Source organism: Heteronotia binoei, chromosome 2, assembly GCF_032191835.1.
Source record: "Heteronotia binoei isolate CCM8104 ecotype False Entrance Well chromosome 2, APGP_CSIRO_Hbin_v1, whole genome shotgun sequence".
Taxonomy (NCBI): domain Eukaryota; kingdom Metazoa; phylum Chordata; class Lepidosauria; order Squamata; family Gekkonidae; genus Heteronotia; species Heteronotia binoei.
This window is the reverse complement of record NC_083224.1, coordinates 205189458-205204677: the sequence shown is the minus strand read 5'-3', so window position 1 is coordinate 205204677 and position 15220 is coordinate 205189458. Positions and strand designations below refer to the sequence as shown.

The 15220-nt window shown below is 47.0% G+C and overlaps 1 protein-coding gene across 1 annotated transcript in view; it reads left to right on the top strand.

Moving 5' to 3' along the window:
* Nucleotides 1-6283: 6283 nt before the first annotated feature.
* Nucleotides 6284-15220, top strand: part of LOC132567480 (scaffold attachment factor B1-like) — a 63282-nt gene continuing 54345 nt past the window's right edge. The window contains exons 1-5 of the mRNA XM_060233156.1: nucleotides 6284-6627; nucleotides 11090-11177; nucleotides 12567-12631; nucleotides 12739-12939; nucleotides 13442-13536. Of these exons, the coding sequence (XP_060089139.1) occupies nucleotides 6424-6627; nucleotides 11090-11177; nucleotides 12567-12631; nucleotides 12739-12939; nucleotides 13442-13536 (653 nt within the window). The 5' untranslated portion in view covers nucleotides 6284-6423. The remainder of the gene's footprint in view (nucleotides 6628-11089; nucleotides 11178-12566; nucleotides 12632-12738; nucleotides 12940-13441; nucleotides 13537-15220) is intronic.

The window sequence follows — 15220 nt, the reverse complement described above, 5'->3', positions numbered from 1 at the left end:
TCGGCCACTCTGGCTGCCGTGGCTGCTGGTCCTCTACTTCCCCCGGCCTACACAAACTTTGCCGGTGTCTTTGAGGAAAAGGGGGCCAACCAGCTCCCTCCACGCTGGCCTTATGACTGTGCCATCAATTTGGTACCAGGGGCACCCCTGCCTATGCGGCAGCTCTACCCCATGTCCGAACCGGAGCTAGCAGCTCTGCAGGACTTCCTCGCCAAAAACCTGAAACGGGGTTTCATCCGGCCATCCACGTCCCCACTGCCTGCCCCGTTCTCTTTGTCAAGAAGAAAGGCGGCGAGTTCTGGCCCTGCAATGACTACCGGGCCCTGAACAAAATCATCGTCCGGGACCGCTACTCTGTGGCAGGGTGGCTCAGGCTGAGTGGACTGAAATTAAATCCGACGAAGACAGAGGCCCTGTATCTAAGCCGTCGCGGTTTGGGACCAGAGGTCTGCTTACCAACCTTCGATGGCGCGCAGCTCACGCTGGCACCCAGGGTTAAAAGCTTGGGGGTTCTCTTGGGTTCCTCTTTAACAATGGAGATCCAAGTAGCTGCCACTGCCAAGTAAGCTTTTTACCATCTGCGGATGGCAAGGAAGTTGGTCCCCTTTCTCAAACGCGATGACTTGGCAACAGTGATCCATGCTACGGTCACCTCAAGACTGGATTACTGTAATGCCCTCTACATGGTACTGCCCTTGTCTCAAATCTGGCGACTCCAGCTAGTGCAGAATGTTGCAGCCAGGCTGTTAATGGGAGTTCCTCTACGCGAGCACATTCAGCCTGTGCTGAAAGCGCTGCACTGGCTACCGATAATGTACCAGATTCGTTTCAAGGTGCTGATTATTACCTTTAAAGTCCTATATAGTCAGGGTCCTGCATACCTGAGGGACCGCTTTTGCCTGCATATGCCCCAGCGAGCACTTCGGTCCAGGTCTCAAAACCAGTCCCCAGTATCAGAGAAGCAAGGCTCAAATCAACAAGAGCCAGGGCCTTTTCTGTTGCTGCCCCTAGCTGGTGGAATAGATCTGCCAGAATAGATCAAGGCCCTGCGAGAGCTTTCACAGTTCCGCAGGGCCTGCAAAACGGCACTCTTCTGCCTCTCAGACACTGGAATATAACTACAGTAAATGCTTAGCCTCACTGACTCCATTTTCTTAGCATTGATATTAACCATAAGAAAGCTTGCTGCATATCAAAGTAGAGGCCACAGAATGTTACTAATAGTTGGTGTGAACATTCCTTTCCTTGTAAACTAACAAAAGATACTTTCCTTTGAAGATAAGTGCCTCAGGGCTGGCAATTCGGCCATCCCCGTGAAGCAGCAATAACAAAGAGATAAGAGGAAGTACCCGTGTGAAACCTAGCACCCCGACCTAGCAATGTTTAGATGTGTGGGTTTTTGGCATAGCAAGCTTTGATGTAGAATTCTTTAAGATATGTGCTCATATGCAACACTGTATCAGTTCCAATCTTTCTTCGCTCAGATGCTATGGATTTTCTAATAAAGCCTAAACTTTGTATCAAATCGAAGTCTGGTTGATTTGAAGTTCCATTGTCTTGACATTTTGGAATTGATCCACTTTTTTAAGAGTTTATCCGTGCCGGCTACTTTTAAGCCAGATGGCTGCAAAATTTCCAGATAAGGGAGAACCTACCGAAACAGCGAAGGAGCCGAAGACCGCCCCCCCACGTTACTGGGACTAGGGGCACAGGAGGATCCCCGCTGCATTTCCAGACGATCTTCCTCACCCCAAAGCAGTTGAAGCCCTGCACCTCAACCACCTTAATGGACGAGGCGCCGAGTCGATACGAGAAACTACTCGCGAGGCCAGACCAGGGCGAGAACCCGGGAGGCGACGATAACCCGAAACGAGGGGCAACTGAGGAGGGTCGAGGCCGGGGGGGCCGACTTGGACGGAGAGGATGGGAACCCCCCGAAAGGAGAGGAAATCCTCGAGCAGATACGAAAGGAGATGAGAGGCTGGGCCAAAGACCTCCGGAACGAGATCCAGGCCAACACAGTGCACATCGCCAGAGAGGTGCAACAGCAGCTCGACCAGCTACGAGTTCGCCCACCACCAGCACCCGGCCCGCCAGTCGTGCCACCAGGGGAACCTGCAGCACCCCCCGTACCACCAGCGGGGCCGCCCGCCCCGCGGCCCAGACCTTGGGATGGGGGGAGAGGCAGAGGGCTGGATATCACTTTTGACGGAGATCCAAAAGAAGTCGAGTACTTCACGATCCAGGGCAATAGTTACATGCACTACTGGGGGAACACCTTCCCTGATGAACCCAGCCGGGTGGACTACCTTGCCTCAAAGCTGAAAGGGGCAGCCCGGAGATGGTACGTGAGCCTGTACAAGAGTCGGGCCCCCAAGCTGACCAGTGTGGAAGGGTTTTTGCAAGCGATGCTACGCCAGTACGAAGACCCTCTCCAAGAAACCTGGGCCCTGACCACGCTGCACGAAATGCAACAAGGGTCAAAAACGGTGAGAGAGTACACCGCAGAGTTCAGGGCCCACTGCGCGAGGGTCCGAGGCTGGAGCGAATTGATGAAGATCGAAGCTTACCAGCGAGGCCTCAATGCGAGCCTGCTGGACCACGCTTTCCACCAAGCCTGCCCGACCACATTGGTTGGGTGGATGCAGCTAGCTGGGGAAGTGGAGACCAACATGAAGCGCATAGCCCTGCAACGCCAACAGCAGCAAGGAGACTCGGCTGGGGGCGAAGCTAGAGGTGAAGAAGACCCAAACCCCGGGAGGGACCCTTAAACCACTAGGGGGCCGAAAGTGTTACCACTGTGGGGACCGGGGCACCTGGCCGTAAATTGCCCGGAAAAGCCTCGAGCCCCCTGAACCCGAAGGCGGCAGGCCCAAAGAAGACGCCGGGAAAGCCCAAGGAGCCCAGTCGGGGCAACACTGCCATATCGATGGCGATTGACGAGGATAGTATAATTGCTGAGGACCTGAGCGACGAGGCATGGGAACCCGAGCCGGCGAAAAACGAGAACGAACTGCACTAAAGGGTGCCGGGCAACAGGTCCTGGAACTAACAGCACCGTTACGGGTGAGAATAACTGGGTCCCTACTTTTCGTTCCCCTGACTCTATTAAACCCGAGACTTAAGAGATTCATGCACGCCCGGGCCTTGGTCGATTCGGGGTGCACCTGAGAGATCATAACCCTGGGATTGGTGTGGAACACCCTTCCCCACCCAATCCAATTTGAACAAATGGATGGGTCGGCCATGAGGGGGGAGCCATGCACAGAGGAGACCCAGGGGCTACCGGTGGGGATTGAGGAACATTGGGAGGTGGAAGTATTCGTCATCGCTCCATCTTGCTCTTTCGACGTGGTATTGGGGGTGGACTGGCTTGCGAGGCACCAGCCGGACATACAGTGGGGGGCGCAAACTATAGACTTTACGGATCGACAGTGTACGCACCACCACTGGCTGGGAAAGTGGGGGCCCACCCCACCCCCTAAGAATGAGACTATGTGTGTGTCAGTGGAGGAGATCAGGTCGATACCTAAAGAGTGTTTAGCGAGGAGGAAGCCAACGAGCTGCCACCCCACCACAATACCGACTGCACCATTGAACTGATCCTGGGGCGGGAACTCCCAAAGGCAAAACTGTACTCCATGGGGTGGGCAGAGAAGGCGGAATTGAGAAAGTTTATTGACAAAAACCTCAAAAGAGGATTCATCAGACCTGCTACGGCCCCTCACGCTGCCCCAGTCCTCTTCCAGAAGAAGGACGGGAGTCTTAGGCTTTGCACGGACTTTCGCAGGATAAATGGGATTTAAATGTCAAACGCCTATCCCATCCCGTTAATTAAGGACTTGCTAAGTACGGTGTCAGGGGTCCATTTTCACTAAACTGGACCTAAGGACACCTACTTTAGAGTAAGGATTAAGGAGGGGGACGAATGGAAAACGGCGTTCAATACACCGATGGGGCAGTTCGAATACTTGGTGATGCCGTTTGGCCTTCAAGGGGCCCCAGGGGTGTTTATGAACTTTATCAACGAAGTGCTCAGAGAATACCTGTACAAGGGGGTGGTGGTGTACCTGGATGACATCATTATCTATTCCAAGGATCTGCCCTCCCATGTGCAGCTGGTTAGAAAAGTGCTCTCTACCTTGTATGAGCACAAACTGTATACAAAATTGTCAAAGTGTGAATTTCACCAAGCGGAACTGGATTACCTGGGGTTTTGGGTGTCGGGGAAGGGATTGGCTATGGACTCAGCCAAAATACAATCAGCGCTGGACTGGGAACCCCCGAGGACATGTAGACAGCTACAATCCTTCCTCGGCATCGTGAATTTTTATAGGGGGTTCATTCAAGGGTTCGCCAAGGTGATGTTGCCCCTGACCGACCTACTTAAGACTAAGGGAAGGGGGCCGGAGGCTAAGAAACCCGGGGCAAAACTCCAATGGTCGCCGGAGTGCCAAAGGGCATTTGAGGAACTTAAGAGACTATTCACGAGTGAGCCTATCTTGGCCCACCCGAACGAACTCAAGCCCTTCGTGGTCCAGTGCGACGCTTCCGATGTGGCCGTCGGGGCAATATTAATGCAGAAAGACGAGGAGGGGAGGTTAAGACCGTGCATCTACATCTCCCAGAAATTTTCCCCAGAACAACGGAACTGGTAGGTCTGGGACAAAGAGGCGTTTGCAGTAACGTTTGCCCTAAAGACTTGGCGGTCGTGGTTGGAGGGGATGAGAGTCCCGTTTGAGATATGGACTGACCATAAAAACCTAGAGGCCCTGACTGGCCGGTGGAAATTAACCGCCAGGCAGATCCGATGGGCCGGCTTCTTTGCCAAGTTTGACTTCACCTTAAGGCACATCCCGGAGGCAAAGAACTTTCTGGCCGATGCGCTATCCCGGCTCCCCCAGCACGAAAGTCAGAAGGAGGTCACAGACTCCCTGATTCCTCCTTCGGCGGTGGCCGGGGCAGTGACTACTCGCTCCGGGAAAAAACCCAAAGCCTCTAGAACCGTGGGGGGGCAGTAGACTGATTGAGGAGACAGAGAAAGAGGGCGAGCAAAGACCAGATGGAGAAGGGGGGTTTTGGTATCACAAGGAAAAACTGTATGTACCCAAAACCCTCCGCTCTGAGGTCCTGCAACACTGCCACTGCAGCAAAATAGCAGGGCACTTCGGGTATGTGAAGACGCTGCATTTGGTAAATCGGCAGTTTTAGTGGCCAAAAATGAAAAGAGACATTTACGAATTTGTGAACTCCTGCCCGATTTGTATAATGGCAAAAAAGAGGGGAGGTAAAACACCTGGCCTCTTCCAGCCGACCCCCACAGCCACGCGACCGTGGTCGGTAGTGTCCATGGACTTTATAGTAGAGCTCCCAGTATCTCAGGGCAAAACTGTGATCTTGGTAGTAGCGGACACTTTTTCTAAGCAAGCGCATTTCACTCCTTGCAAGCAACTCCCTACTTCCAAAAAATTAGCCTACTTATTTTTCCAACACGATGTTAAATTACTCATTCCTTTTATTTATGTGACTGCACCATCAGTTTGCTTGGGAAATCAATGCATGGATGTTACTAGTTCAGATGAAGCAGTGGCCTTTATATCTTTTCAGCTGGAGGTTTATCATCAATGCCTTCTGTCCATTGAGCTGTATTTACTATCTTCCAGGCTAGATTCAGGATAGCCATGTTGGTCTGAAGCAGCAACAAAGTCTGAGCCCAGCTTCACCTGTAAGATTTTGTGTGCATGCACACTTCTTCATATACACTGAAACATTCCTGGCCCCTCTACTTACCACCCCCACTTCCAATATGTTGCTGCAGCTAAGAGAAGGATGGGGACAGCGTGCTCTGCTTGGCACTCACAGGCCCAGATAAAAGCGACCGCCACCCCCGTCACTCCTCCTGCCTGTGCAGCTGCTGCACCATGGCTTGGTTTCCCAGGCCAGCTAGGCCATGGAGGAGGCCCCCTTGGGCTGCAGGGGCTCCTCTACCTCCTCCGTAGCAGGCACGCAGGCCTCCCAAGGTTCTTGATGTGCTAGGCCCTCTGGTCCTGCAAACGAAAAATCCTGGCTACAGCCCCGCGCACATGTGGAGAGAAGGGGAGGGGGCTGTGTGCGAATCCCCTCTTGAGGAAGCCTGTGTCCATCTATAAGGCGTTAGGTGGGAAGTCTGAAGGAGTGCGCGCGCACACGGAAGCTGCTTTCTCGGATTCAGGCTAGCCTCGGGCCTAGGAAAGGAGAGTCCCGCCCCACTCCTCCGCGCAGGCGCGAGCAGCCCCGTCTCCGCGCGTGCGCAAGGCCTCTCTGCTGTGTCTGCCGCGGCCGGTGCCTTCCCGCCATTTTGTCTGAGGGAGGGGAGACAGAGGACTCTCCGGTCGCCTCCTTCGCTCCGCGCGGAGGGAAGAAAGATCCGAGCCCCCGGCCGCGATGGCGGCGTCTGAGTCCGAATGCCAAGCGTCGTCCGGGTCGGGCGCGGAAGACGCGTCGCCGCTTCTCCCTCCCCCTGCGAGCGCCGCCCCGGCGGGCCGCCGCCTGTGCGACCTGCGGGTGATCGACCTGCGCGCCGAGCTGAAGCGCCGCAACCTGGACAGCGGCGGCAACAAGAGCGTCCTCCTCGAGCGCCTCCGCAGAGTCAGTGAGGGAGGGGGGGAGGGGCCGCGGCGCCATGATGGGCCTGCCTCTCCTGGCGGGCGGGCGGGGGGGGGCCTCGAGCGCCATTGCGGAGGGACCGCTCGCTCCCATTAAGAATTGCTGGGTTGACCCCCCCCCCGGCCATGGGGTGACCTTGGGCTAGGTGCAGTGGGAAGCCGAGAGCTCCTCAGCCGCGGAAATGGTCTCTGCAGTGTGCCTGAGCCCCCGGGGTGCAGGGTGTCAGTATCACAACAGGTAAATAACCAGGCCAGAAGAGAGGAGGAGTAACGACATTTGTAGCAGGGGATGAGCTTTCATGAGTCACTGTTCACTTCGGATTCAACTAGAAAAAGAAGTGAGCAGTGATACATAAAAGCTGCTACAAATTTTGTTAGTTTTTAAGCTGGTATTGTACTCTTGCTTTTTCTGCTGCTACACATAGACTAGGAAAGCATAAGGTACAAGATGCTATTAAACCTTAAAAAGGAAAATGAGTGGCACATTCTCTGGGAATTCTGAAGGGGTAGGTTCAGATGGAGGTGGTGGGAAGTGGGGCAAGGAAGGGGGAAAGAAATGATTTATTTTTACTTATTTAAAACATGTATTAACTGCTTTTCTTGCAGAACTTGAGATGGCATACAATAGAAATAAAACATTAAAATAAATTTTAAAAACACAATGAAAACTACAGTTATAAAATCCCAGTGAAAAGTCAACAGTTTAAAAAAATCCTATCAGGACTGCCAATAAAAAGTCTTATTCAGCCAAATGCAATCCTAAATAAAACTGTCTTCAGCTGAAAGCAATCCAGGCGGATTGGAAAGGAGTGCTCTGGTAGGGAGAAAGGGAGGGTTGTATTCATCCATCTTATATTTTTATCCATCTTCCATGAAGCTATGGGTGACATAGGTCATGTGATCCCCTTCCCCATGTGATCTTTACAACAACCCTATTGAGAGATTGTGACTAGTTGGAGGTTACCCACTCTGAGTTTCATGGTTGAGTGGGGATTAATCTTGATTGTCTGATACTAGTTCACACTCTAACCGCTGGACCACACTGGATGAGACTAGAACAGTGGAGAGATGAGACTGGAATGATGGAGGAAAAACGAAGAAAGAGAGAGGGGGATAATGGGGCAGTAGAATAGGAGAAGGAGAAAGGAAGAAGAAAGCAGGGAGGAAGGAGGCAAAGGAAAATGGGGTGAAGGAGCAGAGATCAAAAGCAAGTGAAGTGGGGGAGGAATGGGAGTCTGCAAACAGTATGACTGAAGGAAGATAGCTCTTACCCTACCATCTTGAAGGAAAAAGATCCTTTTTTTTACTTTTTCTGCTTATCCCATCCTCTCAGATCTAAGGAAGACAAATGTGGAATCCCTTTTGTGGATCTTGACATTTAGGAAGAGAGAAAAGTCAGCACCATTTTATACCAAACAGACTAGGCTGCATTCATCCTTTGTCCCCTTTGAAGCATTATAGTCTTCCATTGGGATTCAGTAGGTTTCTTGTGGTCAGATTGAAATCACCAGAGTCATACAGAGGAACATTTATTTAAAGCTGAAGAAATGCTGGGCTCTCTGTTAGCAGAGCTTAGAAGGTATTCCTAGTGTGTCCTAAAGCTTTGAAGCTGACACTAAAAAATTTGAATTACATTTTTATCCTGTATTACATTTCTTTAGGTCATGATATGTAGAAATAAAACTCTTCGTTCCATTCTGGACAGTTTAAAAGTTCTGGAAGATTGGCCAGATAAGTCACTTTGGAAAGGGCGTTTTGCATTTATTTCAGAAGTGTAAAAACAAGGAATAACAATCAGATATCACAGTAGTTTTGAAACCAAGATAAGACTTTCTATTCCGCTGATTTTAACATTATTTGGTATAAGTAATGTGCTAGTGTAGTGGCCTTCAGTCTTACCTTTTCAGCATTATTATGTCTTGGAAACCCCATCATGTTTTCTGAAACATGTTCAGGATACATGCGTTGTTCTACACAGTCACTCTTAGGTTCCCTTTCTGCTATACAGCATGAATTGAGTGCAGCTTGGAATTCACCAATCAGTTCCCTGCTGTAACATCGCAGAAGCAAAGCAGGAATTATGCATGTTGATCAAGCTGTATGTCAAGGAACTTCTCGCAGCAACATTATTATCTTTGGTGGGTTTCGTCGTTCTTTCAAAGGAACTAGTCAGAACTAGTCGGTGAGAAGGGAAATCCTGTTGGCTGTTTTCCCCCCAGCATTTGCTCCTGCTTCCTTCCTTCACACCTACCTTCACCAATGTCTGCCCTTCTCAGGTGCAAGTTTCCCTCCGGTCCTTGCGGCTCCTCCCCTCCTCCTTTTCTGTCTCGCCTACCCCAGTCAGCTCCTAGTGGAGGTCATGCAATATATGCACATAATGTTACAGTTGTCCACAGCACCACCCAGGTGTCTTTTTTCCTGCATCGTCTGTCTGCACATGTACAGACATCACTTTTTAAATTTTTCTCCCTTTTATGTTTTCATGTTTCTCTGCAAATCCAGGTTACCAGAAACATACTCTGGCCCTGACTGCATCCCCCATGGATTTTTAGATCTACCTGTTGGGGCTGTTAGATATTAAATTCATTTGGGTAAAGTACATATTGGATATTATCTCAATTATCCTTACAGTAAATTTCCAAGGTTGCTGGAAATGTCTTTTATTGCCTGTGCAGCTGGTGCCATGTGTAAGGCTGCCCAGTGAATTCATAGCTGAAATAAAACTTAAACAAGTCAGCTGAATTTCAGATCGCGAGCCCAGGAAAGACCTTGTTACCTGAGGTCTTTTCAAGTAATGGTTGGTCATACCTGGCTAGATATAGCAGTAGTTTGACTGGCATATTATAGTCATAATATGTTTGTAGACAGTGATGGTTATCAAGAGGTGATGTTAAAATAGCCTTAGTTTGCAGAGTTTTTTTAACCAAGTTTTCTGGAAATTTTATAACCTTCCCTTCAGATGCTTCATTTTTCCCTTGTCTGCCAGCCAGTGACTCCAGCTCTGAGCATGTTTACAAGTAGAGATGTAAAATTTCCGGAAACTTCGAAGCTTGGGAAAAAACGGAAAATTTTTGGAAAAATTGAAAAACACTTTTTTTTCCTTTTCCAGATTGAAAGTCATTCTGTTACTTTAGGAACATAAAATATGACTATGGACAATTTTACTTGGCATGAAATTATCACAACTAGCATATTAAAAATATAGTGTATCCAAACAGAATTTACTTTTTAAATAATGTTTTTTTGTAATTGTAACAAATGGAGCAACAGTCTTCTGAACTGTTTACTAGTTTATCTGGAACAGACCAAAAAACCTCCACAAAACAATTTTTTAAAAATCCAGAAGTAACAATTATTCATATTTCCTTTCCACAGTATTAAATAAAAAAAAAAACTCATTCTCATAAAAAGAATTGAGGGGGGGTGTATAGAAGGAAATTTAGGACTAAGTTTCAGTGAATGTGCTTGACTTAACTTGCTTGTCCTCAGTGCACAGAAATTAGAATAATCTGATACAATACATATTTTTTAGAAATGATTTGAAAAATGTTTGAATACCTTGTCTTAAAATATTATATTCATCATGTTAAAAGAAAACGTTCCATAATCAATTTTTCATTTTTCTGGTTTTTTTCCGGACCTTCACATCTATATTTACAAGTAATTCAGTCTACTCTCAGTGCATCTTATGGCCTTCACTCTTCAACACTAATCTTTCAAAACCAGTCTTTGCTTATGATTGGTGCGACAGAACAGGCAGCATTATCTGTCTTCAATTTATGTTTGTGTAGGTAGGGTAACAGTACTTTAGTTGGGTTGTAGAATACAAGGATTAACCTTCATGTTAAAGCATAGCAACCAGTTTTTACTTTTCTGAAACTTCTTTGTGGGGAAGCAGAGAGAGGGAATTGGGATTATCACCACTGGTGTACCCTTTGGAGTTCCAGGGTATGAACCTCTCACGACATCAACTTCCGATCCCAAAATGCCTCCCTGCGCATTTCACGAAACTTCAAGCATCAGTGATTTCAGTTTAGATAGCCTCTGCTTCAGTTCAACTGCTTTTTCTTTTTTAAAAAGTCCAACAATAGTTTTGAGCTCTTTGTTCCTGTGAATGTTGCAAGGGTAGGCCTTGTACCATGCTTTCCTTTGGTATCCATTATGAAGACAGTGAAACTTCCTTTCTGAAATGCAGAGCAGAGAAGACCTTTACTACTTTTAGGGAGTGTTCTACAGTGTATCTAGTAGTAGAAAAGAGTCCAGTTGCACCCTAAAACCTAACAAAATTTGTGGCAAGATAGAAGCTTCTTATGAGCAGTGTCATAAAAGTTCCTACCCTGCCACAAATGTTCTTACTCGTGTTACTCAACATGGCTCATACCCATCTTAATGTATGTAGTGATAGTGTTCTTGCAGAAGTACTCATAATTGTGTCTTTCTAACAGGCCATTGAGGAAGAGGGGGGGAATCCTGATGAAATTCCAGCTGCTGCTGAAATTACCAATAAGAGAACACCCAAAAGAACCATAAAAGGTACAGAGAAATCATGTTTATCTTGCCATTGGGTTGAATTTGTTGTACACAGCGGTTTTCTTGTCTCCAGAGCTTTTCTCTGATATAGAGGTAGGTGCATGTTTCAAGCTATCACCAGATTTTAATACAGCACCTTTGCAGAACACTTTGTACTGAGGTTTTTTAATTAAAGGGGGGCTGTGTTTGTGCTTTTATATAAATGTTGGCACTTCCAAGCTGGGGTGAGTCAGTGGTTTTGCAAAATAATCTGCTCTGTAGTTCTCATTTAACTAATGGGAAGGTTTTAAATGCCTCTATTGATGTGGCTAAATAGGTTTAATTACTGAAGGGTTTTTAGCTCAAATTTTATACTTCATGTTAGGGTTGGATAACCTTTGTATTCTCCAGGATTACTAGGTTCTCCATAGAGTAATCTAAGAACTGATTTGACCTCATAAACTGACCCTGTAATGAACAGACTGGTAGTATTATCTTTCTCCGTAGGGCACTTTTTTTCTTGCCATTTCTTCAAAGAATGTGAGATGCCTTCACCTTCCCCATATAACCTTCACAATAACCCTGCATGGTAGGTTAGCCTGAGAGTGTGTGAGTGGCCCAGGGTCATCAAGCAAGCTTCTTGTTTCCAGATCCTAGTCTGACATACTGACCACTACATCACACTGGTTCTTAATCACACTTATGAGCAATAAGAGCTTCATTGTTATAGAGCTGAAATTTATAGCATTACATATATGCATTGATGGGTTTGTTATATGTTTAGTTGTTTTGTTTGCATTCTGCTTTTCTTTATTGGAACACAAGGAAACATAAGAGTTCCCAGATGGTATCCAGAGCAGGGTATCCTGCTTAACCTCAGGAAGGCTTTTGGGTGGCATTTTCAGACAGTGCAGTTACATACATAACCCTGATCATCTTGATTATCTGGTTTCAAAAGAAACCAGATTAGTATTTGGTTAGTATTTGGATGGGAGACTACCAAGGAAGTCCAGGGTTGCTACTCAGAGGCAAGCAGTAGCAAACCACCTTTGCATGTCTCTTGCCTTGAAAACCCTTGAAGGAGGGGTCGCATAAGTTGGCTGAGACTTGATAGCAATTCCACCATTATATACATACATATTTGCACGTTAGCAGACAAAATCTCCTCCTCCTTCTCCTCCCCCTGAAAAAGCTATGGTTTGAGTGGAATTTTTGTTTTACACTTTTCTTTGTCTTCCATAAAAAAAAAATGGAAGGCAGATTCCTCACTGGGTAATTCCAAATTTGCTGGGTTAGAGTAGTGCTTCAGACCCCATAATCAGCATTCCTGTAGTATATTCTTAAAACAGAGTGTAAAATTTGAAGGAGGTTATGTAGTAATTTCCCTACTCTTGAGCCTCTGTTGGTTTTTAGGACGTAAACCAGAAGAGGAAGATGGTGAAGATAATGGATTGGAGGAGAACTCGAGAGATGGGCAGGTATGAAAGGAAAAGGACATTTCACTTACTGCTTTAGTGTTTCTTAACAGACTTTTCAAGCTTGCTGCTAATAGTCTCTTTTTGTGCCCATCCTTCTCCACCTACAGGAGAATACTGAAGCAAGTTCAGATAACTTGCAGGATATTGACATGATGGACATTAGTGTGTTAGATGAAGCTGAAACCGATAATTCCAGTGCCATCGATTGCAAGGATGATTACATTGCTGAAAATGTTCTTGACTCTGATGAGAAAGATAATACTGACACAGAACTGAAGGAACTTCCTGATCAGCTGATGGATAATGAGGTCAGTAACTGGTGATGTCCTTCTATATATGTCAGAAATTCACACAATTGGTTGGTTGGTTCAAATCGTTACATGAAATTTAGATCCTCCTGTCCTCCGATACTCTCCATCCTGGTTGCTACTCTCTAGAAATGCCCAACCCAGCATATCCTGTATCTTTACTCTCTCCCTCATTCCCAGTTGTCCCTTCCCTTTTTCCTAGGACACACACACTCCAGTCCGTGACCATCAATGTTCTGTTGCTGACATCTTAAACTTGAGCTGTTAGAATATTCATGAACATTCTGTGCAGTGTCTGACTTTGAGATAGCTATCTAGCAACAGTCAGTGTTATGTGTGTATGATTGATTTGAGAGCTGACAGACTTGTGTTACTTCTATGCAGTTACAGATATGTGCTGGAATGTGTGCAAATTTATGCATGTCAGTTTTTTCTTCATCTTCTTCCGAGTAAAATTAATATTTTTTGGCAAGGAATATGTATTTTGTTTCCATTCTTTCAGGAGAATGGTGAGAAACTTGATAACATGCTGGATGCTGCTTCCTCTGATTTAGCAGCAGAGAAGGTAATAGCCAAAAGCAGCCTCATGGGCTCAAAGTGTATTCTAATACCTCAGTCATCACTTTGTTTTTAACAGGGGCCATATTTGTAACACTGACTTATAGAGGCAAATAACTCTGTTCCCTCTTTCTCAGGGTGAACTTCAGCTTTTTGGCATCTGTTATTCACTCTCATTTGCCCACAAGCAGCCAGCATGCATTAGAATGGGAGCACTGTGTCAGGACCTCGAGTCAAGAAATAACACAGTCCAACAATTCAGCAGTTTATTCCATAAGCATCTTAAGGCAGTACACCATCTTTGCTAAGACTAACGTCTTAGCCGAGCAACTCTCCTTTTAACCCCTCGCCCCAACCGTTACATTTCAAGCACATAAGCACGGCAAAGCGGGAATATCTTTTGGCGGGACCCCCCTCTCACCCCAAGTCTTAGAGTCCAGGTACCTAATCTTTATTTCACTAGCGTCTGACCTTAAGGCCGGTTGAAACAGTTTGAATAATAAGTTCCCCGGATAAACGTGCAGGGAGGAAAGCTAAGCAGGAATGCACCCAGGCAAAATTACATTACAGAATGCATGGCAAGAGGAATACAGAGAGGATGACTGTTGACACACTGTGCAGAAGTTTTCCTTGCTGTTCATTTTGCAGGAGAAGGGTAGCTTAAAAACCGAGGAAGGCATCTGAAGTGTGCAACTGCTTCTGCTTGGTAGGTTTGGAGTGAAGGGCTATTTTGATGGCTGTGGAGGCTTGGGAGTCTGGATTTGGCCTCAAGCTACCAGGCTTCCAATGGCTGATGCAGTAGACCTTAGTTGCCATTGCTCCATAAAATCTTTTAACTATCTACATCCCAGTAACTTGTCCAAACGTGGCAGTTGTGTAGATCTCTCTCTGTGTGCTTGTGTCGAGATTTTGTATTAAAGGGACAGGCAGCTGTGGTGTAATTTTGTAAAGCAGCTTGGCTCATAGGCTCTTGGAGCTGTTGTGAGATACACAGAAGCACATGGAGTTGCAATTGGTCCATCAGTCTTGCCTGCTCTGACTGGTTGTGGCTCTCCAGGGTTTCTCTACTTTCTAACAAATCTTTTCAACTTTCTCCCTACCTCATACTGCTTTTTAACTGATTAGTTTTAAGGAGATTATTCAAACACTAGGAATAAGGCCTATCATGGAGAAAAATACAACGGGCTCTAGAAAAAGGTTCTGGGTGAGTGCCCCCCCCCACTGCTGTCTTCTCACCCAGGTGAAGGCAATCACTTATCCTCCTCCCCACCTCAAGGGGAGCTGATCTCTGCCGTTTGGAGAGCACCAATAATTGTGAGTGATCTCCAACCCCAGGAGGAGATGGCTTATTTGGAGAGTTGAGTCTATGCCTTTGTACCTGCCTGAGGTCCCAGCCCCCCTCAAATCCTCCTTCTCTAGGTTCCACCCCTTAAATCGCCAGGAATTTCCTAACCTGGAGTTGGCAACCCTACTTCCTTCCCTTTATTTGCCCCTCTGACTTCAGCTTTCCATCACCTTCCCTCTCTCTGCAGCCTCTACAATGGAAAAGGACAGTGGGGAGGGAGGAGAATCAAAGAAGCTTACATCATTCTCTCCCCTTTCTGATCTGCACCACAACCCTGCAAGATAGATTAGGCTGGAAGTCTGTGACTGGTCCAAAATCACCCAACCAGCTTCCACAGCAAGAACCTGGGTCTGGCAGATCCCATTCTGAAGCTCTAAC